General features: G+C 40.7%; 2 protein-coding genes across 4 annotated transcripts in view; both read left to right on the forward strand.

Annotated features, from left to right (window-relative positions):
* The window catches only part of mid2 (midline 2), an 87,611-nt gene extending 63,728 nt beyond the window's left edge, over positions 1–23,883 (forward strand). For all 3 annotated transcript variants that reach the window (XM_088988567.1, XM_088988575.1, XM_088988556.1), the window contains 6 exons: positions 3,636–3,784; positions 4,022–4,149; positions 4,777–4,920; positions 9,166–9,327; positions 19,951–20,158; positions 20,504–23,883. In XM_088988567.1, the coding sequence (XP_088844693.1) occupies positions 3,636–3,784; positions 4,022–4,149; positions 4,777–4,920; positions 9,166–9,327; positions 19,951–20,158; positions 20,504–20,930 (1,218 nt within the window). In that variant the 3' untranslated portion in view covers positions 20,931–23,883. The remainder of the gene's footprint in view (positions 1–3,635; positions 3,785–4,021; positions 4,150–4,776; positions 4,921–9,165; positions 9,328–19,950; positions 20,159–20,503) is intronic.
* Positions 23,884–24,041: 158 nt separating this feature from the next.
* Positions 24,042–27,081, forward strand: LOC148901519 (uncharacterized). The gene is made up of 2 exons (XM_088988609.1): positions 24,042–24,581; positions 25,554–27,081. Exons 1-2 carry the CDS (start codon positions 24,162–24,164, stop codon positions 25,689–25,691), a joined length of 558 nt encoding a protein of 185 aa, XP_088844735.1. The 5' UTR covers positions 24,042–24,161; the 3' UTR covers positions 25,692–27,081.
* The last annotated feature ends 175 nt before the right edge of the window (positions 27,082–27,256 follow it).

The following is a 27,256-nucleotide window of genomic DNA, read 5'->3' on the forward strand; positions in this document are numbered from 1 at the left end:
TTGTAAACCAATAGTTATTTGGTAACGAGTTTGATCTGTAATATGTCAGGAAAAATCGATGAAGAATGCTGATCATTGTCCTCTTGACTAAAAGATGTTTCCAAATGTCTGGGACACAAAGCTCATCAGAGTGGGTTTGGAAAAAAATCTGAGAACTATTCATAGTTAAGACATGTGTAAGATTATTTCAATTGAAGAGGAGCAAAACGTAAAGTCAATGAAATAACATCACTACTCAGGACACTTCCATTCTTCGAAGAAAGCTGATCCGGTAGAACAAGATGTCGACAAAGAGTAACGTTTTTCTGGGTCGTAGATAATGATAGTGTGGCACAAAATAACACGCTTTAACCAGTTAGTGATGTGTTCAGTATGAAGATGAATGAAATGCACTTCATGCCATCTTGTAATCACAGATGTTGACAAATGGATGAAGTCAAGCAAAGATGGAAAAGGAGGGCAATGAAAGGCTGGGCTAATCAGAGGGAGAGAGGCAATGATTAATTTGTTCATAATTTCACCAAACAAGACAGTCTGCCCACCAGTAGAGATGACTGATGACCTGCTTAGTTAAGGAGAGAATAAGAGAATACATATTGCTGTCAAAAAAATGTAAATCCTGTTTCATCACTGAACTTCCTTTGTGCAATTTTAAAATTGGGTTTGACCCTTTCATGCACCAAAATAACATCCTGTAACTGTAGTAACCAGGCCTGCAATTAATATAACATTAAATTAATATACAATTCAGCTACAAGAATGTGATTTATGGTGCATTTCGGGGGTAAGAAAACTACAACCCCCCAAAAAAGCAAGTGGTTTGGATCTATGAAAAGCTTTCTTCAGCCGTCATCTGTACTACCAGTAAGACTCTAGTTGGCTGATGAAGTTTCTTGGATAAGAAGCGAAACGTCCGACACCTTCGAAGAAGTACAGATGACGGCTGAAGAAACCTTTTCATCGATGCACCACTCCTGTACGACTGACAGCTTACACAGACGAAGTGGGTTGGATGGAAATGGAGATTTATAAATTCAGTTTTAATAAATGACACTTACTGGACGTATTCAATCAAGATATGAAAGCTAAATAGAAATATTTTGGGTGTCTGCTTAACATGACAAGAATGAATGACAAGTTATTATTGAAACAGGGTGGTGTGGTGGACGACTGGTTAGCACTTTCGCCTCAAAGTGTAGAAATGAAGGGTTTGATTCCGATTCCGGCCTTCCTGTGTGGAGTTTGCACGTCTCCCTATGTCTGTGGCGCTTTTCTGCGGGTATTCAGGTTTCCTCCCATGTTCCAAAAACATGCACAACAGGTTAATGGAACACTTTGAATTCCCCCTAGGATTGAGTGTGAATGCGGGTGGTTGTTCGTATACAATCTACCCATCAAATTCAGGGTATACCTGACGATAAAGCAGCTAAGATAATAGATGGATGGATGATTAACACCTCTCACCATTTATGATGGAGTCAACTTCAATTTACACCAGTGCAAACTGCAACAAAACAATTAATTCGACACCTTGACTGCTCCTGATGCTGCGTCATCATTCAGTAACTGAGGTTAAAAGTAGAAAGTGATTGGAATGCTGGAGGTCACCTAGCCCGGCCCACCAAACAGACAACGTCTTTTATACACCAATCGTTTAGATGATGGATTGCAGAATAGGAGTATACATATACAGTAAAGTCTCGTTATATCGATATTCAAGGGAGTCCGAAAAAATATCGATATAACCGGGACTATCGATATATCCGACCCTGTTTGCATGTAATTTTCTCTGTGCGTGCATAGAAATAGTATCGATATAACCGGGACTATCGATATATCCGATATCGATATAACGAGACTTTACTCTATATGCATATAATAAGGTACTTGCTTGCGAGCAGCTTTTCAAACACATCCATTGAAAATGTTGTGACAGCTGCACATGTAGAGTCTTTTTTTCTCTTTGCCCCTCTAATGTTGAGGCAATGAAAGACCACAGAAGTTTTTGTAAAAGAAATCCAGTATTAACAGTTGTTATACAGGAAAGCATGATCCAAGAAAAGGAAAGAAACGTGTCATAAATAGAGTCTGTTGTCGTCTGTGGCCTCCTGCAGAAAGGGTTCAAATTGTGCAACACAGTAACAGGATTATGCAGGCATTGATCACAGTGTGTATAGCAGGGCAAGTTACTCTCATTCTCTCTGTCACATCCCCTTAAGAACTCTGTGGCTCTCAAAGGAGAAGGTTTGATCTATATTCCCCTGTCCTGGTCTGCCTGCCTTGATGTAACGTTCTTCATCCACCTGCCCTCACTTTGTAATTTCCAAAATTAAAAAAAATCTAACTAGTGGAATAAGTAGCACGATTTGTGCTCAAACTATAAATATTCTGTGCTTTGGTCCATAGGTGGTTGCAAAGGGAAAACAAATTCATTTCGGTAACAAGAAAGAAGAAGAAAAAGAAAAAAGTTAGTCGTATATGTGTCGGAAAGTGGGTCACAGAAGTTTGGAGTCGCTGCCTCAGAACTTTGTCTGGTTCCAGCTTTGCTCTGCAAACGTTTTGAACATCCTGATGCTCTTGCCTCTAAGAGCCAAACTATGAAACGTTGAAGTCTAGGGAGGAGTTTAAATGCATTGTCATAAAATGAGGCTGACATTTTTTTTTCTAATTTAAAGCAGATTCTTCACTTACAGACAGTGTAGGTGTTCAAATACCTGACACTCTGACGAAGGCGGAAGTATACGCCGAAACATGTCAGGTATTTGAACACCTACACTGTCTGTAAGTAAAGAATCTGCTTTAAATTAGATATCGAGTAGACAGGATGAACTTAGTACAACGAAATACTTTTTCTGTCTCTTGACTGTCACATGAAGAACTGTCAGAATTAATTAAAACACCATCTAATTACCACCTCAGTCTTGTGCATCACTGCCTTCATTTCATTAAATAGGTCTTCTTCCTGTAATAAGACAAAAATGAGCACCATTGTCTTTTATTTTCTGCGCTTGCATTCATAAAGCATGCACGGCTACATTCACACGTTAAATTGTTCTGTGCACATCCGCGACTTGCACATGGTGGGATGTGGGATCCACAAGTGTGGATGGGAGAATCAGTGTACCATAAAAGTCCGCTATCCAGGTGTGTAAAAGATTACCTAAGCGCCAAAGGGCAACCATGAACCTAAGTTTGTAATTTGGGTTTGAAATATACTGTATCCTTTTGTGACACCAGTCGCACCAGAACTCTCAAGACTGCTTTTCAGGCAACGCGTTCAAGGGGTCAGCAGGAGAATGAGGAGTGGTTCAACTCACCTCTCACCCAGAAATTGGACCTCTGTCCACCAGCTGCATTCTTTCTACTTTCCTGCCTCACCTGTGTCTGTCCTCTTGTATTGTTTATCTCTGATGCTTTGTTCACACTGTAGTGCGTATTGCCCAGTGCAGATTTTTTTGTTAAATCTGACCCCGCCTTCTTATTAAAAAAAAGTGGCTACTTATATATAATAGGCAACACATGTAAACATAATTAACTACCTGGACTGTGAAAGTGGTGATGGACTGGAATTTTGTGATAAATAGAAGAATCTAAACAAGATTATAAAAATGACAGCATATAGCATTGTCTCGCAGGTGATGAAGCTGCGAAAATTGGCCCAGCAGATTGCCAACTGTCGTCAGTGTCTGGAGCGTTCCAGTGCCCTCATCACACAGGCAGAACAGAGCCTGAAGGAAAACGACCACGCCCGCTTCCTACAGACTGCACGAAATGTGGCTGAAAGGTGAGTGATGGACAGATTGACTGATCATTTTCATCTTTTGAGGAAAGGTTATCTATTTTCACGTTTGATTTGGCTGAACATGCTGCATGCTGACAGTTTTACAATGCTCCACATTTTGTTTTAGATTGTAAGTAGCCTTTATTATGGATGGATTCCAACTACTGGTTGATGATTTCAAAAGTTCTACTTTTTCAATCTCCTGCTGGCTTTCTTTGTCTCTTCGGGATTTTCCACCAGAGTTGCCATGGCGACGGCCTCATCCCAGGTACTCATTCCTGATGTCAATTTGAATGAAGCTCTCGACAACTTTGCCTTGGACTTTTCGAGAGAGAAAAAGATTCTGGAAGCACTTGATTACCTAACAGGTAGATTCCTCAATCTAGCTCTCTCTCTCTCTCTCTCTCTCTCTCTCTCTCTCTCTCTCTCTCTTTGTCTCTGTCTCTCTCTCTCTCTCTCTCTCTCTCTCTCTCTCTCTCTCTCTCTCTTTGTCTCTGTCTTTCTCTGTCTCTCTGTCTGTCTCTCTCTCGCTCTCTCTTTGTCTCTGTCTGTCTCTGTCTCTCTGTCTGTCTCTCTCTCGCTCTCTCTTTGTCTCTGTCTGTCTCTGTCTCTCTTTCTTAATTTCTCAATTTCTCTCTCTCTCTCTCTCTCTCTCTCTCTCTCTCTCTCTCTCTCTCTCTCTCTCTCTCTCTCTCTCTCCTCGTCCACGCAAAAAGGTCAGCAATAATCATTAAATCGACAGGACACTATAAGATAGTGATTTACCAATATGTTAATCATAGGTTTGTAGTAATGCAGATAGTGCACACGCAAGTGGTAAATCTTGATAATTTATCCCCACCAAATAATTAATATTAAGTCCTTTGTCATTTGCTGCCATTATGGAGAGTTAAAAAACACAGTCTGCATGAATAAACGAATAAGTAAGCAAATTTAATTGTCATCATCCCATGCCGTGATTTGTTCACTGACTGTTCTACGACTATCCCATGCAGCACCCAGCCCGCCGTGCATCCGAGACGAGTTGTGCACAGCGTCTCACGACACCATCACTGTTCACTGGACATCTGAGGATGAGTTCAGTGTCACCTCATATGAGCTGCAGTATACAATATACACTGGCCAGACTAATTTCATCAGTAAGTCATGTGATACACACACACGCACGTACACTCACACGTTGTACACTCATTGGAAAGGTCAATTATATGTGCACCAGTGATCATTTTAGCCTGGGACTAAATGGACACATTAGTTCTAACCAACGAGTGAAATATTTTTCCGACCACTTATGTCTGTGTAAGCTCTCAGTCGTACAGGAGTGGTCCATCGATGAAAAGGTTTCTTCAGCCGTCATCTGTACTTCTTTGAAGGTGTCGGACGTTTTGCTTCTTATCCAAGAAACTTCGTGACTAAGACCCAGTAACGTCCCAGTAAGAATAAGTTTCTTGGATAAGAAGCAAAACGTCCGATACCTTCAAAGAAGTACAGATGACGGCTGAAGAAACCTTTTCATCGACCGACCACTTGTGCTTACTGTATGTTACTGATATTGGATGAAACTTTAAAATTGCATAAATTGTAAGCGACTGTTGTTTGTTGAAAATACATAATTGTGTTTAAATGAGATATAAAGAGGAACTCCATTGAAAATTGCGAAACTATGCCATCTTGAGCCATGGCACGGTACTCAGATTAACATTGTGTTTGGAGAGTAATTCCACTGAGACGTGTAAACATGGGTGATGAAATCATTTTCAGCTGCAAACCAGAAGTGATATTGAAACACAAGCAAGGAGTTACCTACTACCAGGGCGCTCTATTAAATTGTGTCAAGTGATTGCAGAGAGCAATGTATTTTGTATTTTCTCTACTATCTCTACTACTTTCCTCACTATACCCATTTATGAAAATGGATTGATAAACAATCTATTAACTCCTGAATGCTTCAGAAGTGTGATAAAAGCCTGCCTTTTCACCACTCTCTGGTGTGTGCATTTGCATCAGTGCATGCGTCTGGATCTTTTCAGAAATTGAGTGAATTGTTCGATTAGATACATTTCAGTAAGTGTTAAGGTGTCATGCTTTGGCAAATGCTACGGTATCTGCCACAAAGATATGTGCATGCAGATTAATTTCCTTCTATTTTTAGGAGTGACAAATCAAATTAACATGAAATTGAACATGATTTTGGTGATGTGAGGATTCTGCCCAAAGCAAAAATATACACATTGAAATATTTACTGACACAAGATGGATTTCTTAGTCAGGAAAGCTGATAAGACAACAACTTCTAAATACACATCACACCCTCATTAATCCCCATAAAACAGTGGCAAGTAATAAGTAAACATCAGCTGAGTAAGATTTGAACATTTAAAAAATGGCAAAGGTTTGACGTTTTGGGTTTTATTTACCTTTTAAAGCAAATGCAGGCAGCAATTCAGTCCACAATAATATGAATAACAGTTAGATTGTGCTTTGACAAAACACAAAAGATATCCATCCGGTCTAATCCGACAATATTCTCCACCAAAATTCATAACGCTGGGTCAATAAGTCATCGGTGTACTAATGGGATGCAAATTTGTAACATACTGTCACTAGTTACACATTTTTTGTTGCTTCATAAAGACCGCAGCAAATGTTTGCTCCATCAGTGAATTAAATTATAGTTAGCTTCTATGTGGGGGAAGAAACAAAATGAATGTGAAAGTCAGAGTGGATAATTGTTGTAATGGAGGAAAAATACCACTTACTGAGGAGGATGTGATTATTCTCATAGCTATGCACGCACACACACGCACACGCACACACACACACACACACACACCACACGACTGCACTTCTCGACTTTAATCGGCTGCTTTTATGCCTTCATCCTCCTCGCTTTCCTCGTGAACAGTCCCGACTTTTCTCCATCCACCATGAAAGTAGAGTGCCCTGGCCCGTTTACATTTCAACTCTGTGACTCAGACATTCAGCCTTTTGCTGCCATACAATCCTGAGAGATTCACAGCCGACATTGAGAAATACAGAAACCATTAGACTTCCCGTGCCATTCTGGTTTCTACCATTGTGAATATTCTTAGAGGCTAAACGATTGCATTTGAGCACTGATCTGTTTCCTAGGATCAGTCTCGGTCCTTCGGGGGGACAACAAGTGGTGGAATTCAGTGGGCCTTGTTAGAACTGTCTGAGAAGTGTTATGCAAGAAACAAACAAGTGAATACAGATGCCATGCAAATTGAAAACGAAATCACAAACAAAGGAGTGCGTTCATATACTGTATACGTCTCTAAAATAACATTAGATTTAGAAGCTTCAAGACAAATATTAGCAGTGAGTTAGCTTTGATTCTGCTACTAACACTGATCAAAGCTATGTCCCCCCCCAAAAAAAAAATACTACACCAATCATCACACCAACAGAAACCCACTTCTTTGATGGGAGTAATGAAAAATGCATGCAGTTGCTTATTAATTGATCATGGTCTAAAATTGCATATGACCCACATTTGAACCGTATTTTTTTCCGCCCCCGCTTGGTCTGCTTTTCACTTTCTTTGACCAATTTACATCCTTAGAGAGCAGTCCTTCTAAGCTGCCCAACACAAAATGTTATATATTTAGTTTATTTAATCATATAAAGAAAACAACACTGCTTTTTTTAACAACAAGGAGTTTGAAGCATTTTTTTACAGTTTAGATTAGACATTAAAGACTCTAAAAAGTGTACATTACATTACATTTGTAGCCTGTTTTTTTTATTTTTTTACCAATGAATTAATTTCTCCCCCGCTAATACATTATGGGCGAAACCTTATTTATTTATTTATTTTTAAAATGCATTTCCGATAGAACTTCAATGTACGCCATCTTCCCAACAAATAATGACAAAATGTAGAAACAAATCTCTACTTCTACTTTTGTCATCTCATATTAAAAATTATGACAGAAAACAGTATCAGTGGCCGACATTCAAATTATTAAATGAAGCACAATTTCTTCAACTCATCCTGTTCTAAATAAGTCTCCATCCAAGAGTTCCCTGCCTCATCCATTCTTAAAAGCCTCACACATTTAATGGCCTTATTTGCGTCTTGTGAAGTATTTATATTTACAAGAAGACACTCTGCTATGACTTATGCATGTATGTTGTTGCCACCCCGCTCAATAATTCATGAAGTCCCCGGAAGGTTTGAAGTCAGGATTGTTCCCAGAGATCCAGATTTCACACTGCAGGAAAATATTGAAGAAACAAAGTGATGAAGACAAATTGTTATTGGTGTTTGAACTATTCACCACGAAGCTTCATCCCAATTCTAAAGCCATGCTTTGTTTTATTTGCAATTGTAAACCCCTTGGGAATTGTGAGAATGGATCGTTAACAAGCTGACTGATCATATAGTTCACTGATATCGTTAAGGATGTCTCAGTGGTTAGCACGTCCACATCACAGTGCTCAGGCCATAGGTTAAATTCTGGCTCTGGCCTTCCTGTGAGGAGTCTGCATGTTCTTCCTCAGCCTACCTAGGTTTTCTCCGGGTACTCCGATTTCCTCCCACATCCCAAAAACATGCATGGCAGGTTAATGCCCCGAGGTGTCAGTGTGAGCGTGGGTGGTTGTCCTGTGATTGGCTGGCAACCGGCCCAGGATGTGTCCCTTGCCGACTACCCAAATACAGCTGCGATAGGCTCCAGCGTCCGTTGTGAGGATAGACGGATCAGAGGATGGATGGATGGTATTTTCAACTGAGAGCAACAGATCAAGAAAAATATTATTCTATTGACTGAATCCACAATTCTATCAAGTGGGGCATTTGTTTGGTTAAAATATGAGCGGCATCGCTGCGGAAGCTGAATTGGAAGAGACACATGGCATTGATTCAGTTTACACATACGGGACAATCCTATGCCTCGACTACGAGGTCATGTGAGATTGGCCTTCCATTCCAGACATTTGAACATGATAAGCTTTCACATTCTTTCACTCTCAGGCTCATGGTGCACACTGCACACTCCCCCCGTCGTTTCTCTGTCTCCTGTTGTTAAGGCGTTCAAGACTCACGATAATGAGCGTAACAAAGTCAGCCCTGGGCAGGGGCGCGTGACATGTTAAACCTGACGCAAAGGTAATGGGATGGATCAGTATGTGCACATAAATGTTGCAGAACACCTGAGGCCCTTCACCAAGCCTTTGCATGGTTTGATGATTCGCTGCGCTTCGAGGGAAGGGAAAAAATAAATAACACAAGTCTGGGTAAAGTCGGGGCAGATTGTTGTGTCGTGGCCCATTGACAGTAAAAGAGAACTGCTGCGCTTAACCTTCATTCTTAGCATAACACGTCGCTGAGGGAGTTTGTTCTTTTCTACATGTGCCAGGTTTGTACAACTCTGCTGACAGCTGGATGATTGTGCCAAACATCAAGCAGAACCACTACACGGTGCACGGCCTGCAGAGTGGCACGCGCTACGTCTTCTTCGTCAAAGCTATCAACCAGGCAGGAAGCCGCAACAGTGAGCCAACCCGCCTCAAAACAAACAGTAAGTCCTCTGCCACTCGTCTGCGACTTCTCTATCAATATTTACAAGCCATATTAGTTTGTTTATTTTCATAGCTGATGCTACCCACAAGTCTTTACTTTGTACTTTCCTGCAAAGCCCACAGTGCCAGTGGTTTTCGGGTCCTTTTAGACACTCAGATTATTTTCTCCCTCTGTTAAATGTTTGGTACAAATAAAGTTTATCTTATAGTTGCTCTTCATGATCTTACCTTTAAGAACATTGTTTTGGACTTTTCCGGGCAATGAGCAGTTAAGTTTTTTTCATTATTGAACGATGGTATGCCTGAGGAAATGCCAACAGTACATTACACCCTGATTTGTCAGTAAAACATATTTAATAAAGTAGCAACACAGTTGACTTCACCAACAGCCAGTTGCATTGTCAGCATGTCTCTAGCAAGAAGCCTTGTTTGGGTTGACATATTACCGTAATGACGATACACAAGACACATCGGATTTTAAGGCGCGATGTGGCGCTTTTTAGAAAATGGAAAGCTTTTAGGTGCGCCTTTTAGTCTGGAAAATATGTGGCCAATGTCTATATTTACAGTTTAATGAAGTTTATGCTGAAGTTCCCAGTTCTCCAAAACCTCAAACAGATTAATAATTTTTCCATCTTCCAATCAATCTGGAACTGCTGAAATGTCATCTGCTCAGAAAAAAAGTACAATACTTCACACTGGAAAATTTCACAATAAAAGTTTATCCAAATATGAATAGGTGGCACAAAAATACTTCAGTTGTTTGCTTTCTTCAAATTGGATTTTCTCTCTCATTCTGGATGTTAATCTCTTCACTTTCCTCCCTGGCACGATGTTCTCTGATCCTCTGGGCTTGGACATACATTCTTGATCTGCCCTTTTCTTCAGCTCATCTTTCCATTCTTGCAGCCATCTGTCACCTTAGCCTGGAGGAAACATTTTGCTTGTCAGAACCTTGGGTTTTATGGCAAAATGATGATTACTTTCAGAAACTACTCTAAATTAGACTGTTCAACTCTGACTGACTGATGCATTCAATATTTTTTCTCCTACCCAAAGCTGGATTTTATCCAATGTTGATGTCAATCATCCCATCACTTGTCCTTTTTTAAGAGCATAGTTTGTGTGCTATTATGTGAATTGAAAAGGTGAATATGTTGTTCAGTGGAGTGGTGACCAACCAATCCTTGCATGATGCTGGGCTGAATGTCAGCTTTTTGCCCTTAGAAAGCAGGAAATAAGCCGTGATCATTTGAATACTGCCAAGACTTTCTAAAATATGTTATGATGGATTGTTTCTGGGTTTCACCCACCGGCTGTTTCGTGCAAGACAGTGGACGTGATTGAAACACCACCTAAACCCATGTTGTTGTTCCACTAAAGGCTTTCACCGGCTTTTAGGTCACTGCAGACTCAAATGGTGAAACGTGATCATGGCCCGGTGGAGTACCCTACTATTGTTGCTAAATATTTTACTGCGCTTTGGGGTACTCACCGCTAAATGTGTCATAGCGGTTTCGACGCATATATGAATAAAGTATGACATAGGGGAGGGTCGACAATTGTGACCTTTTACCGCCGTGACCCGTTTTTATCCATTTACCTCACACCGGCCTTGGTCCATCCATTCTCATCCTAAAGTGGCATGAGAAATTTCTAAATGGAGAAGAGTAAGAAGGTGGATGACATAAAGCGTGAGAGGAGAGTGCTCTAAAGACACCAACTAGCTCTTTGCAGACGAGTGTCTGCAGATATGAGTGCCCTCAAGCTTCTGCTTTTTAACCATGAATACAGTCGAGCCGGGTAAAGAAATTAAACTGGGCTACAGCGTGTGAGGTGTCAGGCTGATTGAACGCTCTAAATTGTCCCAAGGTGTGAGTGTGAGAGTCACTGGTTGTTTGTCTCTGTGTGCCCTGCGATTGGCTGGCAACCGATTCAGGGTGTCCCCCTTCTAGTGCCCGAAGACGGCTGGGATATCACCCCTGCAAACCTCGTGAGGAATAAGTGGTACGGAAAATGAATGGATGGATAGTACGACTCACGTTGTAGTTTAGGGCAGTAGAAGACCTGGTGTAAACGCAACTCAAGCCAGATATACCATCTCGTGGTCACTGATGATACTATACTAGCCGACCCCGGAATATTGGCAGTTCGGAAGCCATGTATTGGCCTCGCTTTATTTATTTATTTATTTATTTATGTATTTATTGTGATTCTGGGCATGAAAATAGGGTTGTTTTCCACTTCCAAGTCAAACCCTGAAGTCGTTATGCCCTTTTCCCAGCCTTCTCTGCCATATCTTCATGTAGAGGGGCTTTGGGGATTCTCTACAGCTCTGTCGTCACAACCATCTTCCACACCTTCAGAACAAACCACCTTGCAAAAAAAGTCAGTCATGTTTTTTCTCATCCAGGAAGTGTCAGGTGTTCGGGCCACTGTGGCTAGGTGCTTATTCATGGCTTTTGAATCATTCAAATGTGCTCCTTGTCCATCTGCTATTTAATAATTCTGATTCTGATTCTGATTCTGATAATCTGGCCCATATTGGAAGAAGGGACTCATCCTTTAACTCAGGGTATGCAACCTTTATGACACCAATCCTGTGACTTGTTTACCATATCTCATATCACAACATACTTCTTATACCTACACTTTCTCATGAGTGACATTTCACTTATCTCTGAAGGTAGCATGAACATGAGAAAAACTCATCAGGAAAATATAAGAATGATATGAGCGGCTTTGGTATAATTGACTTCAATTATTATGGTCCATGTCAACGATTCCACAAAAGGAAAACTAGAAACTAAATTACTGTCATCATTTTGGGGTTGAAATCACAATAATGTTGCCATGAAATTGAATTAAGCTAATATGTGAGCTGGACACAACTCGATTAGAGCATCTAGTAACGGAACAAGAAGCACTTGACCCCATTTTTTTCCCCTTATATCAGTCTGTCTTTTAATGAGCAGACAGCTGACTCATTTAATTTGTATTAGAATGAAAAATGTGGGGATTTAGGCGGGTGTGGCCGAATCTCGACAACCTTGTGCTGAATTCTGCAGGTCGGTGGCTAGCCAGCCATGCAGCGCAGGAAGCTCACATTTTCATCACATCGAGCATGGATGCACACTTGGTGGAAATCCAAAAATAGAGAACGTACGTTTTTTTTTTCCCAGCTAGCAATTCGATTGTGAAGTCCAAAGCAACCTTCTTGATAATTTCACAGAAGCACCTTTTTCATACGTGAAAGTAAATCCTTAATCCTATTTCTCGGACATTCCAAAATGAACAGTACTGTAAAAATAACATTATTGTGTACGGTATTGTTTTAAGCATATAGCATCAAAACATCATTTCTTTGCTTTGATGCAAATATGAAGTGCTGTATATGTTGCATAAGGAAATATTCGTAATACATGTACTTGTAAATGTGTATAATTAGCAAATGCTACATATTTATGTAGAATAAAAAGAATTGATTCTCAATCTTAAGATGGTTGTCGTTGAGAAAAGTATTCTATTGTGTTTGTTTGCATGTGCATGTGTGGGAATACATCATGTGAAATGTTATTTTAGCAAAGCTTTAAATCAGGGGGGTCCAAAGTCGGTCCTCGAGTGCCGCTGTCCTGCCTGTTTTCCAGCTCTCCCAGGAGCAACACACCTGATTCAAAGAGCTGGAAAACAGGCAGGACGGCGGCCCTTGAGGACCGACTTTGGACACCCCTGCTTTAAATAAAGTCACGTGTCAATGTGCCTTTGAAGGCGGGGCACACGTAGCTCTTTAGTTCTGTGTCTGTGATCATGTTTACCCGGTATGATGCAGCATCCATCCCTAACTAACCCATAGGCCTTAAGGTAAACAGTAGGTGGTTGCAAGGAAAAGAGCGAAGAGGAGATGTTGGCGACAGTCATGAGGTGTTGAGGGAGACTACAAGACAAATATTTCATATTTCTGGCACAGATGCAAAATGGCATTCGTCACAGAGGAAAGTGTGGGAGACACAACGCTTTCGTCACGATTTATTGGTTTACACTACGGGTTTATTGCAGTATTGCAGGTTTAAGTCGATCATAATCGGCTCCAGTTCTTTTTCAGAACACAAATTTGACTTCAACTACATCTTTTTTTGGGGGGGGGGGGGTAAAGTAATGTTCAGTTAATGATAAATTATTTTATTTCCCAAATATATGGCACTGCAAGTTATTCAACCCAGATCAAATGAAATAAGTTTGAATTTAATTTGCTTTTCAAGTTCCACAATAGAGGCCCCATTTGTTTATGTCCTATTTTCTCCATCAGTCTGTCTTTTATGTGTTTACCAGTGAAGCCGGAGCAGTCTGTAACAATGCACTGCTTCAAGGCAGCCCCACAAAGAACAACTATCACAAGGGGAGAGGGTTGTGCGGCCACACAGCAGAGTGAAAGCAAACTGCTGGGTGGCTCCATTTGATGCCAGAAGTTTAGTATAAATGTCAACACGTGCTTTGCATCTGTCCTCCATAAGTCAGAATGGACAATTTTTGAGCTCACAGCCTAAGTTACTCATACTCAATCCGAAGCAAACTATTCATCTTGTTTACTTACTTACCAATGTTGTTCTAGCTATTTGCTATCCATTAGCTATCTGGCTAGCTAGCTAGCTATGTAGCTGGCTATTTATTAGCTATATGGCTATCTAGCTAGTTAGCTAGCTGTCTATTTGGCTATCTATTAGCTATCTGTTAGCTAGATAGCTAGCTTTCTATCTTTTTGAGTTACTTCCGGGTTGAGTGAACGCTGCCGCATGTGGCTCCCGCTGCTCACCCGCGGAAAAACCGATCCTGTGACTATAAAGTGACCTTGAGAGTTTTGAAAGCCGCTTATAAATGAAATGTATTCTTCCTCTTCTTCTTCTTCTTCTTCTTCTTCTTCTTCTTCTTCTTCTTCTTCTTCTTCTTCTTCTTCTTCTTCTTCTTCTTCTTCTTCTTCTTCTTATCATTATTATTATCATCATTATTATTATTATTATTCACTTACTGGGTTCACAGGTTTTAAAGCCTTGCGGAACATATTCACTACCTGAGCTCACTTATTAGGGTATTTATATAATTGTAACAATTAGCGACTAGTTGGATGCGAAAGCAGACCGACCGCGTTGAAGAAATTGTTCAAAGGCTTGATTCCAAATAAAATCCTATTCATGAGCAGATAAGGTTTGGTCACACAAAATACAAAATTAGAAAAAAACCTTGGATATAATACTATTAATAAGGAAGTTAAAAGACAAATATAAATGCACTGGATGATTAAATATTGTCATTTTACCAAGTATAAAAAAATACTAATACAGGCAAACCTTGTTACAACGTACAGTACTTCGAGGGATGTAGCGATTTGGCACGTTACAACGGTCATATCATTTCATTTAAAGGACAACCGACGCCTTCGGACTAGTTGTGTCCATAATTTGTAAAATTGCTTCAAATGACTTGTACTGAGCGTATTTTAACAAAGATTCCACCGCATATAGCTATATTTTACGTTTTAAGATTTGCGCTGAATATTCAGGAAGTCTTGTTTTCGAGTTGATGGCGATGCCTGACGTGACGTCTGGAACGCCCCTGACCGAGAAAGCGACACACAATGCATTTTGGGTACTTTGGTCTGAAAACTTTGTTTTGATCCGTGTTGATGGCGAAATTAGAAGGAAAACACATAAACAATGCGATGGTGAATCGTTGTGTGTTGCACCGAGACAACTATTTGATATTCGCTGACAAAAATTCCCAGGCGACAAATCAGCCCATTTCACTGAGCTTTGTCGCCGAAATTTTTGGGGACACTACATTGGAGTCCTGACGGCTCGAATTGATACGGGAGGACTTCTTTAATCGATTGCAAACATTTATGCTTTCCTCTTCAGAACTATTTGAATCATATTCATAACTGGATGAGTAATAAGATTGCATCTTCTCCGAATCTGAAGCCATTGTTTTGATTCTCGAGCAAGGCAAGACGTCTTGGCGTGACACCACGAACAAGGGGGTGGGGCCTTCTGAAACTGGCCACTTCCGGGTTCAATTTGAAGTAGTTTTCAGACACTTTAAGTCATTTTTAATGGTGTTTTGCATTTGACTAAAAATATAATCCTGTGTGTTTTGGGTGTTTTAGATGCTTTAAAACGTTTTTCGGATGTCAGTTAGGAAACAAAAAAGTGGTGTCGGTTGTCCTTTAACAAATCACATAACAGATCATAATCATTTCCAATAAAATGACTGCCAATATGTCTGAGCAGCGTTTTTTCGGCTTAAGAAAAACTAAAACCCTAACAAATTTGGGAATGGATGGAGCGCCATTCCCAAATTTGTTCGAGTTTTGGTCATGCTTTTCAATTCCCAAACAAATTCAGGAATGTCAGTGAATGAGTTAAGCTCATCTTTCAGTCTGTTGGCCTCAAACTCTGCAATGCTTTTAATAATAATACATTTCATTTATAAGCGCCTTTCAAAACTCTCAATGACATTTTACTGTCACAGGATATATTTTTCTGCGGGTGAGCAGCGTTCACTTTTGTTGCTATCACGAATGATTGTGGAAAGCATCAGCTTTGCCACTTTGTAGTCTCAGCTGAGCTTCGTCTGGGAGACTCCCTTTCGAATGTGAGAGACAGGTTCGGCCTTCACAGACAGACAGTGAGATTTCCTTTTGATGACCAGACATGTTCTGAGAGCATGTTGCAGGTGCGAAAAGAGCTTCGGCTGTATAAGGAACTGATATATAGGAGACAAAAAATTTGTTTCAACACCCATCCATCAATTTGCAACACCGCTTCTTCAGAATAGTGCCGCAATGCTGCAGCCTTTCCTATCTTACTACACCTTGGACTGGTCACCCATCGGTTGTCGGGCACACACACAATTCCGAGTGGATCATCAGCATCCCAACAATGAATGCAGTTTAACCATTGAACTTGCTCGGAACTGACTGACACGGCCACATGGACTTGTGTGTTTGATTTGTGCTGGTTCAGCTCACATGTGTTTGTCCTCACGTTTTTCCCTTCCAACCTCAGTCGGCCCGAGCTCTCAGGAGTCGTCCCTTGGAAAGCCATGACAGAGGACCCCAGTGTTTGCAAGAGGCTGCGCTGGCAGCGATAAGCAGTTCAAAGAAGCGTGTGCATTAATGTAATTGGCTGCCAGCAGCACATTGGCCTCGTCCTCTCAAATCCACGAGCAGTTTCACTCAGCAGGCGGATTATTGGAGGGGAGTATATATGAGAGGATGAGATTGAGAGGACGGGGGAAAGAGAGATGAAGGGAAGGACACAGAGAGTGAGGGTGTCGGGAGCAATGAGGGCTCATTGTGTCTCATTAAGCCGTGGGAGGATGAGGCAACCAACCGGCGAGGGGTGTCAGAGTTAAATGTCAGGTCAAAGAGGGATGCAGCTGACGTCCGCCAAGTACCGTGACAACCTTCAACCCAAAATTATCTCTTCGACGTCTGCCCTCAAACTGCCTCCCACCTCGTTTGCGGTGAGTTTTTTTTCACCGGTTTTGCCCAAATCGCTGGTATCATGTGAAGACTTAAAGGACGACCGACACCATTTTTTGTTTCCTAACTGACATCAGAAAAACATAGTATCTAAAATACCCAAAACATGCAGGCTTATATTTTTAGTCAGATGCAAAACACCAATAAAAATGACTTAAAGTGTCCCAAAACTGCCACAAAATCAGCTCGAAACTGGGCAGATTCAAAATGTCCCGCCCCCTTGTTCGAGACGTAACTATTGGTCACACACTGCCTTGCTCCAGAATCAAAACAATGGCTTCAGAGAGTTCAGATTCGGAGAATATGCTTTCTTGTTACTCATCCAGTTATAAATATGATTCAAATAGTTCTGAAGAGGAAAGCATAAATGTTTGCAATCGATTAAAGAAGTCCTTCCGTATCAATTCGAGCCATCTGGTCTCCAATGTAGCGCCCAGAAAATGCACAAGATGGCGCACAAGCTCCACTGGAAATGGGCTGATTTGTCTGCGATACACAATGATTCACCATTGCGTTATTTATGTAGTGTTCCTTCTAATTTCGCGATCAACACTGTGTTTTCAGGCGAAAAAAGTACCCAAAATGCATTGTGTGTCGCTTTCTTGGTCAGGGGTGTTCCAAATGTGACGTCACTTCGGGCATCGTCATCAACTCGAATACAAGACTTACGAACGTAAAATATAGCTATATGCAGTGCAATCTTTGTACAATGCACTCATTTGAAGTAATTTTACAAATTATGGACGCAACTTGTCCGGAGGTGTCGGTTGTCCTTTAAAACTGGAGCATTAACGAAATGGCACAAAGCTCAGAAGAGCAACGACCTGCGGCAAGTTTGAACTGTCAATAAAAACGAGAAGTGAAAAAAATGTCAGTACTTTTGTCATATATTTTTAAGGCAATGTCAAATGTTAACGTTTGATGATAATAAATTTGAAACACTTCAGGGAAGTGTGTTGATAACCATCCTGCCAAATTGGATTGGATTTGCCTTCATTAGTCTGCAGTGGAGAAATTTACATTTCACAGCAGCAAAGTGATGAACTTTGAATGATGAAATGAAAAGAAAAATTAGCTGTTGCTTCTCCATGTCCACTGTATTAAAAGCATGACCCACTCAACGGTTACACAAATTCCACTACTCTGAATTGAAAACTGGATGTTAGTTTGAGGAAAGTTCTTATTCCCTTGCACCCCTGCACATTTGAGGGAACAGAGCCAAAATCCAAACCAATCGTGGTTTGATGCATTTTATTTATATGTACTTTGCATTACATTTCAGCTCCCAGATGTCATCTCCACTTTGACATTTCACATGGAACCGTGACAAAATGATGGCAGCATTGCCACCCTTCCGACTCTGCTCAAACTTTCCTTCAGCTAATTTTCAAGTCTGTATGATGGCAGGCACAGAGGAGGATGCGAGCTGCCTTCCTCCACTCTCACAAAATATTTTCACAAAGGCTGCGAGGAGCTTTGAAGTTTCCACTGCGCTTTCCTTGTGTTGCAAATAACTTTTCCCTTATGTCTCTCCTTGAGTTTCCTGCAAACACGTCTCACCCCACTTTTTCTTCACAGCTCCCTTTTGTGCAACTGCTGTCTTCATTTCTTCCCCCTCAGCTCCTAGATTGTCCATACCATTGCGTGAAAATAATAGACAAGATAGGAGTGGCTTTGCACTGTTCCTCTCATTTTGACTTGATGGCAAAAGTGTGAATTGTCGCACTTGGTTTTTTTCCGCCGATGATAAAACTTCAACGGTTCTTAGAACTTGTATTCTATTGCATCACGATTGCAGACAGCAGGTCTCTGTAGATTTAGAAGATAATCAATGTTGTCACATAGCCACTGACTGGTCAATGTTCTTCACTAACATAATTTGGAAATGGATGGTTCAAAATGTAACTTTAAAGGACAACCGATGTCTCTGGACAAGTTGTGTCCATAATTTGTAAAATGGCTTCAAATGACTTCTACTGAGCGTATTTTACAAAGATTCCACGGCATATAGCTATATTTTACATTTTAAGACTCGAGCTGAATATTCCGGAAGTCTTGTTTTTGAGTTGGTGACGAGTCCTCACCCTACGTCACTGAAGGAACGCCCCTAACCGGAAAAAGGATACATTGTAGCAGTCCTTCCATCACGTCAATGCATTTTGCTGTACTTGTTTGGTCTGAAAACTGTGTTGCACTAAAAAGAGGCAGAAGAGCGCGACAAAGCTCCGTGTAATCAGCTGATTAATTCCTTACACGGAGCTTTGTCGCCATTTTCGGCCTCTTTTTTGGTGCTACATTCCCCCCCCCCCCATTCCCTCAAAATGGCACGGAATAAATTATTTAATTGATTGCAAACATGTATGCTTTCCTCTTCAGAACTATTTGAATCATCTTCATAACTGGATGAGTAATAAGAAAGCATATACTCCTAATCTGAAGCCATTGTTGATTCTCCAGCAAGGCAAGACATATTGGGGTGACACCACGAAGAAGGGGGCGGGACCTTCTGAAACTGGCCACTCATTTTTCTCACTCATTTTTCATTTCTATGAAGATTTTGGACACTTTAAGTCATTTTTATTGTTTTGCATGTGACTAAAAATATCATAATGCATGTTTTGGGTATTTCAGATGCTATAAAACGTTTTTCTGATGTTAGTTAGGAAACAAAAAAGTGATTGTGGTTGTCCTTTAAAACCAACATCAATGCATGAATTCATGAGTTCATCCATTCACTTTAAACCAGTCACTTTTCTCAATCGCAGACAAACTTGTGCATAAATTTAATATTGCAACATAGTTACGGTTTACCTGGAATTGAACCACAATTGTAGCGATAATGAAACAGAATCCCAAGTTCCCTTGATCCCTATACCTCACTAACAGCGGTTCACAATACAGCACGTTTGGCAATGGCCTGCTTTTGTCCAACCAAGGCTCAACTCACTTTGAATTGTTTGAGTTTTTCCTGCAATTAACAGATGTAGGGTATGAAAAAAAACATAGATGAATTTGTAACTGCTGGCCACAGAATAGGCTAAGCGTTGTTATTGTCATCAATCCAATTGTATTGGTGTTTCGGCAGGTCAGCCTTTCAAATTGGATCCAAAAACAGCGCACAAGAAGCTGCGTCTTTCCAACGATTGTCTCACCATGGAGAAGGACGAGAGTTCTCTGAAGAAGAGTCACACTCCCGAACGCTTCGGTGGGACGGGCTCATACGGAGCTGCCGGTAATGTGTTCATTGACAGCGGGTGTCACTACTGGGAGGTGCTGCTGGGAGCATCAACTTGGTGAGGAACACACGCACACACATACACAAATATGATTATGAGTGCATTATATAAGCCTGCCAGGAGTTTTGGTGAAGTGAAATTTTTCTTCTGGGAGTTTTAATCCAGGCTGTTACACAGACGTGCATACACAGGAGCGCAACAGCACCGTGTGTACTCTTACCCTAATTATATTCTTAGCGCTAATTGCCTCTGAAGTACACCACTTGCTGCAGGAAGAACCCAGAGGGCCTATGTCTACTTTGTGTGTCCTCAGTATGAGGCAGCTTTACTCTGCAAGTAATTAAGGAGGACCCTGATTCAAGATGGCGAATACAAACCAAAAATGTGGTTCTATCCCTGCAGGTATGCCATCGGCGTGTCTTATAAATCAGCCCCTAAAAATGAATGGAGTGGCAAAAACTCATCGTCGTGGGTGTTCTCACGCTGCAACAATAACTTTATGGTGCGCCACGACGGCAAAGATATGCTGGTGGAGGCCAGCCTGCAGCTGAGGCGTCTGGGTGTCCTACTGGACTATGACAACAATTCCCTCTCCTTCTATGATGCCATGAACTCCCAGCACATTCATACCTTTGAAATCTCCTTTCTCCTGCCCGTCGTACCCACTTTCATGATTTGGAACAAGTCGGTCATGATCCTCTCAGGGCTTCCTGTGCCTGATTTTGTGGAGGGTATGTCTCTGGATCAGCAGGAGCAGCAGCAGCAACAGCAGATGGCCCTGTGCCGGCAAGAGTCCCCTTATTTGACCGGGATGAAGTCCTGCCACTGAAGGCTAAGGACAGTCCTATCCTTCCTAATGATGAACTCATCCACCTGCTCGGCCTGACTGCTGTATCTAGATTGGACCAAATTATTTTATACCGGATGTAGAAGTGTAAAAATGTACACACCGCTCTGGAAAATGATTCAGTCCTTAAGACCTTTGAAATCATACAACACCTTAATTATGCATCGGAGTTTGGAAAGTTGTAAAACTCAACGGAGCTGACATTAACATTCTAAATTCTCTCGGTACGTTTACATGGCATCCGAGAATGTTTTATGGTGTACTTTTATTGAAGCATATCCAAGTCACTGCAGCACACTTGGAACTTATAATTAGATTGTACATACTTGGAGGCTTTTTATGACATTGCGGCAGCACAAAGCTGTGGTTGTAATAAAATAGTAAAAGAAAACAAAAGGCCATTCACACATACAGCATAAAAATATTATTTTTGATAGTCTGACTGTAGTGATGACTGACTTGCACACCACACTACACATTGCCCATGCTACCAAGTCGTAACTCTCAATCAGCACACTTCAACTCAAGTTAGCTTTGACTTTCCATTACAAAGCAACGAACTGGTCCAGCGTGAATCGCAATTTACAAACACCAAAACGCTTTGCATGCTTTTCATCGTCATCTTTTTGGATGATAATCTACCAAAAAAAATATATATATTTCCTTGACAGTACACGAGGAATTAACCCAAGTATGCTCGGTTTCCATGAGTGTCAATTTTGTATTGTCTGACCTGTGAAATAAGAGTTTAATTGAAATAGAAAAATGTTATTTATGATAGTTTACTTTATTAACAATAACAAATCCACGAAGCACTTAAAATATACACACTACCTTCCCTCTATTGGTGTTTTCTGTACGTAGCTCCCTGAAATCAATGAATCTTGATGGGGAAGTGATAACTTGACTGTTTTACACATTGCGACTTCCCAAGGTATTATGTTTGGTGTTAAAGACAAAGTTGGTGTTAAAAATAAATACATTTAAAAAACATTTCTAATGATGATTAAGGGGATATATTTTACACTTGTATGTCATAGCATGATTGTTTTCCTGTGAAGTGTCAGCTGCCTACACATGCATGCATACACTATTTATTTATTTATTTATTTATTTATTTATTTCGATTCTAGGGTTGTCCTGTTCGCCGTCATGCATGATAACACTGGTTCAGTGGGTGATTTTATTAACCATATCAAGGTTTTTACACATCGGTCAAATGCAAATTCATTTTATAATGCATCTCTTGCCACCCATTCAGATCCAATTAGTACATTGCATTTTGGAAGGTGAATATTTTTCTTATGAAAGCATTGGTATGAGAATCACAACTCAAATATCATCAGAGATCTGCTGTTACTCATGTGTCAAATAAACATCCAGGTACAGCTTATCTCCATTACAATGACCACGTCTCGTCCGATACTTAAATTGTAGCACACGCATTGTTGTGGTGTTTGTTACTGTATGTTACTCACTATCGTTATATCCCGGTTCTCCTAGAATAGCACTCAAGAGTGCAGACCTTCATCAAGGCCAAACAACCGATTTGCTGATTTGGCTCAATTTGTTGAAAAAAATCCTGATGTGCTGACAACTTTACCACAACAGTCTGATATGTTGGGGGGAGTGAGGGTACATTGACAGTGCAGAGTGTGTCAGCTAGTCTGTAAGACACTGTAAAATATAAGAATAAAGTAATGCAATGGCTCGATTGCACACAGATGAATATGAAATGAACATAAGTTATACATAATTATGTAGATTGTTGTTCGATACATCATGTGATTTGAATTTGTGATTTCTAAATAATCTACTGAATGCAGTGAGCCCTCTTTGCTACAACAAAACATTTTTATCCAAAAGAAAAGTACAACTCTCCATCAAAATGTTTTGACATGACCCATACACCATTTTTCTAAGTAGTAAAAAAAATATGAAAAACGTTTGGGAACTCGCAAACAAACTGACGATGGGAATCAATCGTATTAGCTCATGTTTGGCCAAGGTAACAGCCTGCGTGCATTAATGTCATATCATGCCATTAAACAACACTGTCCTATAAATTTCAATTTGCCGATTCGTGAATGTGAGTTTATGCAAAAATATGATTCATTAAAAACTAACTAAATTTACAGTGCATTACTTTTTCCACAGAGGGCAGCTAAATCGGTGTGAAAAAAATGATGGGAAAATACAAAGCACAAGTAAGGAATACGTACGCATTGTTTTTCCAGAATTTTTTCCAAGTCATCGGTGTCAGTTTGCACGTCAAGTCAATGCATGACCTTGCTGTCAGTTCGAGAATTCCTCAACTATTTCAGTTGCTAGGCATATGGTGAATTTCAGTTTTGGAGTGTTTTGACCATTAATGTGGAAAACACCACTAAAATATCAATTATCATGCATATGTAATACTTTGCATTGCTATTTTCTTACTGTTACAAGTCAAGATAGTGAATGATTTTCAGTCCAACCCCTTGCAGTGCAGTGTAAGGTCCGAGAGAGCAGGGGTCTGCAATCTCAGTCCTGCCCGTTTTCCAGCTCTCCCAGGACCAACACAACTGATTTAAATAAGAAAGATCACTCCAATGCAACTTCATAGCTCGCTGATGAGCTGATCATCTGAATCAGGTGTGTTGCAGTAAGGGATGTTGGAAAACAAGCAGGACAGTTGCCCTCCATGCCCGCAATGGGGCATGCCTGCTACAGTGAAATTGCTATAGCTTCTGTTCCTTTTGGGTAACTTGGGAAGTATTTTTTACAACTAGAAAGAAGCACTTTATTCTCCTATTGGCATTTAGGAAATGAGCCAGAGAGGAAAATAAAGTAATCGATGGAGGGGGGTGGGAATATATATATTAGATACTGTTGAATATTCACTATATATAAACCAATGTTATTTATGTGATTTTAAGTCCAATTAAATGCCTGATCCGAAGAAAAGCATTTGTGGTTTTGTATGTGCTTGTGGGTGTGGGTGTTGGCTGCATGCTTCAGAAAATGAGCCATCCTTCCTTGATGATGTCATTGTCAAATAATGTGATAGCCATCCACCTATGTTAAGGAGACCAGTTTGTCTTTGATGATGTCATCGTCACCAAACATGACAGCCATATGACACTGCTGGCAGCATGACAACAAATTCCACTCAGTCTGGCTCATCAAAACGTTGTGGAGCACAGACAAACTAGATGAACCGAGTTCGGCTAAATGGAGAACAACATTGATAAACATGCAGACAAGGTGCATGTCAGGCCACTATTTAAACATTCCCCTATCCGGCTCAGTGGAGAGTGTCAACCGCAATGGCTCAAGAAGGAGCAAAACATGGCCGCCTACCTCAAATGTCTGGAGGTAGACTACAGGAAACTTTTAATGGAAAATTGTGAAATCCACAAATTTATGGAGGCCAATGAGAAGATTTTCTTAAAAACCAAGGTTGAGTTGTGCAAAACTAATATGGAGCTGGAGAAGGTGCGACTTACCAAATATCACCTCACGTTAGAGATGTCAGAAAAGGAGTCGTCCTGGAATCGAGACAAATACAGGCTGCTCAAAGAGAGGGAAGCTCTACTGAATGAAATGAGCCAAATGGTGGAGGATATCAAGCAACTGGCCCTCAAGTACATGGTAAGAGCTCACATATCTAATCACGAAAAGTTTGAGATATTTGGCTTTCAGGTGACATTTATGGAAAATGCAAAATGGTAACACCACAGTTATATTCCGTCATAAATGCAGGAACCACCAGAAGTTCCTTTATCACAAAAGAAATCACTGAAACAAAAGTTAATATCAATAGTGGATAAACCACAACAAAAACATGTCACTGTCTCAATAACTCGTCGTGTGCCCTTGAGTATCAATTACATCTTGACAATGACATCACATGCTGTTCACAAATCGGCTCGCAGTCTGCTGAGGCATGACATCTCACTCTTCTTGGAGGGCAGCCCTCAGGTCATTTTGAGGATCGAAGTTGCACATCTCATCAATCGGGATTCCAATCTGAAGAAAGTGCAGGCTATTCCCTTTGAGGTACACCAGTCTCCAACAGCCATTCTCCTGTGATGTGATCTCAATAAGCTGGAGAATTAGGCTCCAGCTCCCCCCACGACCCTAATGAGGAATAAGCGGTACGGAAATGGATAGATTGTCATCCATCCATATTCCGTACCACTTATTCCTCATTAGGGTCGCGGGGGCTGCTGGAGCCCATCTCAGCTGTCTTCGGGCACGAGGCGGGGGACACCCTGAATTGGTTGCCAGCCAATCAGGGCACACAAAGACGGACAACAGTCACTCTCACACTCACACTTAGGGACAATTTGAAGTGGTCAATCTGCATGCCATGCATGTTTCTGGAGTGTGGGAGGAAGCCGAAGGCAACTTGTGCAAAACATACTTAAACATTTCACAGTTGGACAGCTACATTGAAAAGCTTCGAGAAGGACACATTCAATTCACCTGTAAAAGTTAGAATGCATTTTTGACTTGTCCTGAAATTTCACCTGAAATCCAAATCGCCCCAACTTTTTGTGACTACTGTATGTATATCTAAAAGTAACACCAAAGTCTGAGTGATGTGCTGTCCATTTTCAGGAGCTTATGGTCCGAACGTTAGAAGGTGAGAATGCCCTCAGGGTGAAGGCAGAGGGCAGAGACAAGGAAAAGAAAGACAAAAAGTGCTCTTTATTTGGAAGAATGATGAATCGTTTTGTCTCTAAAACAACTCTCTAACAACACCAGGACAAAAGCTTGCCTAACTATACCCTCTGTGCCTTAGAGGGTCAAGTGATTTACTCAAGTGGGCTCATGATGGCACACCACAGGACCTGTGGTGTGCAAACATACAGCAGCTGAGCTTGGACAAACGTATCAGTAGAACTTGTTGCTGCACCAAGAGGATATGAAAATGCAGGAAGATGTGAAGCACCTCTGTCAGCTTCCATTCCTCTGCAAAGACTTGAGACCATTTTTGAGGATTATTTATAAAGTCAGAGGTCACTGGTGGTAGATTTGGTTCATTCCAGATCATTAGCGGGTGAGGTTCATTCAAGACGCTCCTTTACGGACATTGCTTTTCACATTGGAGCAGAGTCGGTCAGGATGAGGAAAGACCATTCCTCAAACCCTTTTCACAATCACGGATGCAAGGATACTCTCATATATGTTCGAATACGAGTACATCTGGTTACTCACTGAGACGTGATCATGATAGTATATCTTGCAATTGTGATGAAAAAAAGTTTTTCAACATAACCCCGGTTTCAACTTTTTTATATTTTCAACGTTACTGATGTTTATCAAACTGCACAATTTTTGAAGTCTTGCCATACATTTCATTACAATGGCACCTGTAACAGCACGTCATTAAGAATCAGAATCATCTTTATTGCCAAGTATGTAGAACACACAGGGAATTTGTTTACGGTAGAACACGCTGCACTAGTATCATCATAAGGCATCGTCTACTGTTTTGGGGACATTCTGTGCATACTGATGGCCCAATGGCCTTTTCTATTGCAGTTTCATTAGAGCTGATAATTTGGTGATAGTGATGGTGAAGACCTTACACCACGTAAAACGTCAATTTGATTATAGAGGGTTGCTGATTTTTCATAATAATATATTGCAACAATACTCATAAGTTAAAGACACGCCATAAAGCGCCAACATCACGGAAGCCTTTATTAAATATATTCTATGTGGTTTATTCCATTCCTTCCTGTGTTTTCCCTACCTCCGGCTTTTTTTCAAGAAGACTTGCTGAGTAGGAGGAGACCATGTGGCTCTCCTCAGGCAGCTTCATATCAATACAGCCCCTCGTCTACCTTTCATGTCCTATAAATAGCCTATGCTCCCAATTGTAATCACCAAAAAAGCCGCTTGTGATTCTTTGTGCCTGTTTGCTGTGTTTCTGGCTGCACCGACAACACACATTAACAGTCCCAACGTCCGTTGACAGTTCTTTGTCTGTAGGAGATGAATCAAAGGTGGGAGAAAACTGGACAGCAGGTCAATTGGATATTGTTCATTTGGCACAGCTTAGAAAATGTTGTTTTATAGTTTGTTTTTAATGTGCAATATGTACGAACACTAAAGCAGTGACTATATGTAATTCATATGTCCCTAATGCATTCATTGTGACTAAAACATTTTTAAAAATGTAATTTACCTTATCTTTCTGCACAATGATATTGTAATGTACAAAGGCTGATTAAAACAATCCTTACGTGAGAGCTTTTGTGCTTGGCAGAGAGTTTTTACTACATGCTTTGACGAAATTGTTGATACACTGAGTT

This window comes from Hippocampus bargibanti, linkage group LG02 (assembly GCF_051943395.1).
Source record: "Hippocampus bargibanti isolate YZ-2025 linkage group LG02, ASM5194339v1, whole genome shotgun sequence".
Classification (NCBI taxonomy): Eukaryota; Metazoa; Chordata; class Actinopteri; order Syngnathiformes; family Syngnathidae; genus Hippocampus; species Hippocampus bargibanti.

Bases quoted from the DNA above. Each gene is read 5' to 3' on its own strand.
- LOC148901519 (XM_088988609.1), top strand. From the start codon at position 24,162: ATGGAGAACAACATTGATAAACATGCAGACAAGGTGCATGTCAGGCCA. The intron at 24,582-25,553 runs GTAAGAGCTCAC...GTCCATTTTCAG, and splicing joins AACTGGCCCTCAAGTACATG to GAGCTTATGGTCCGAACGTT.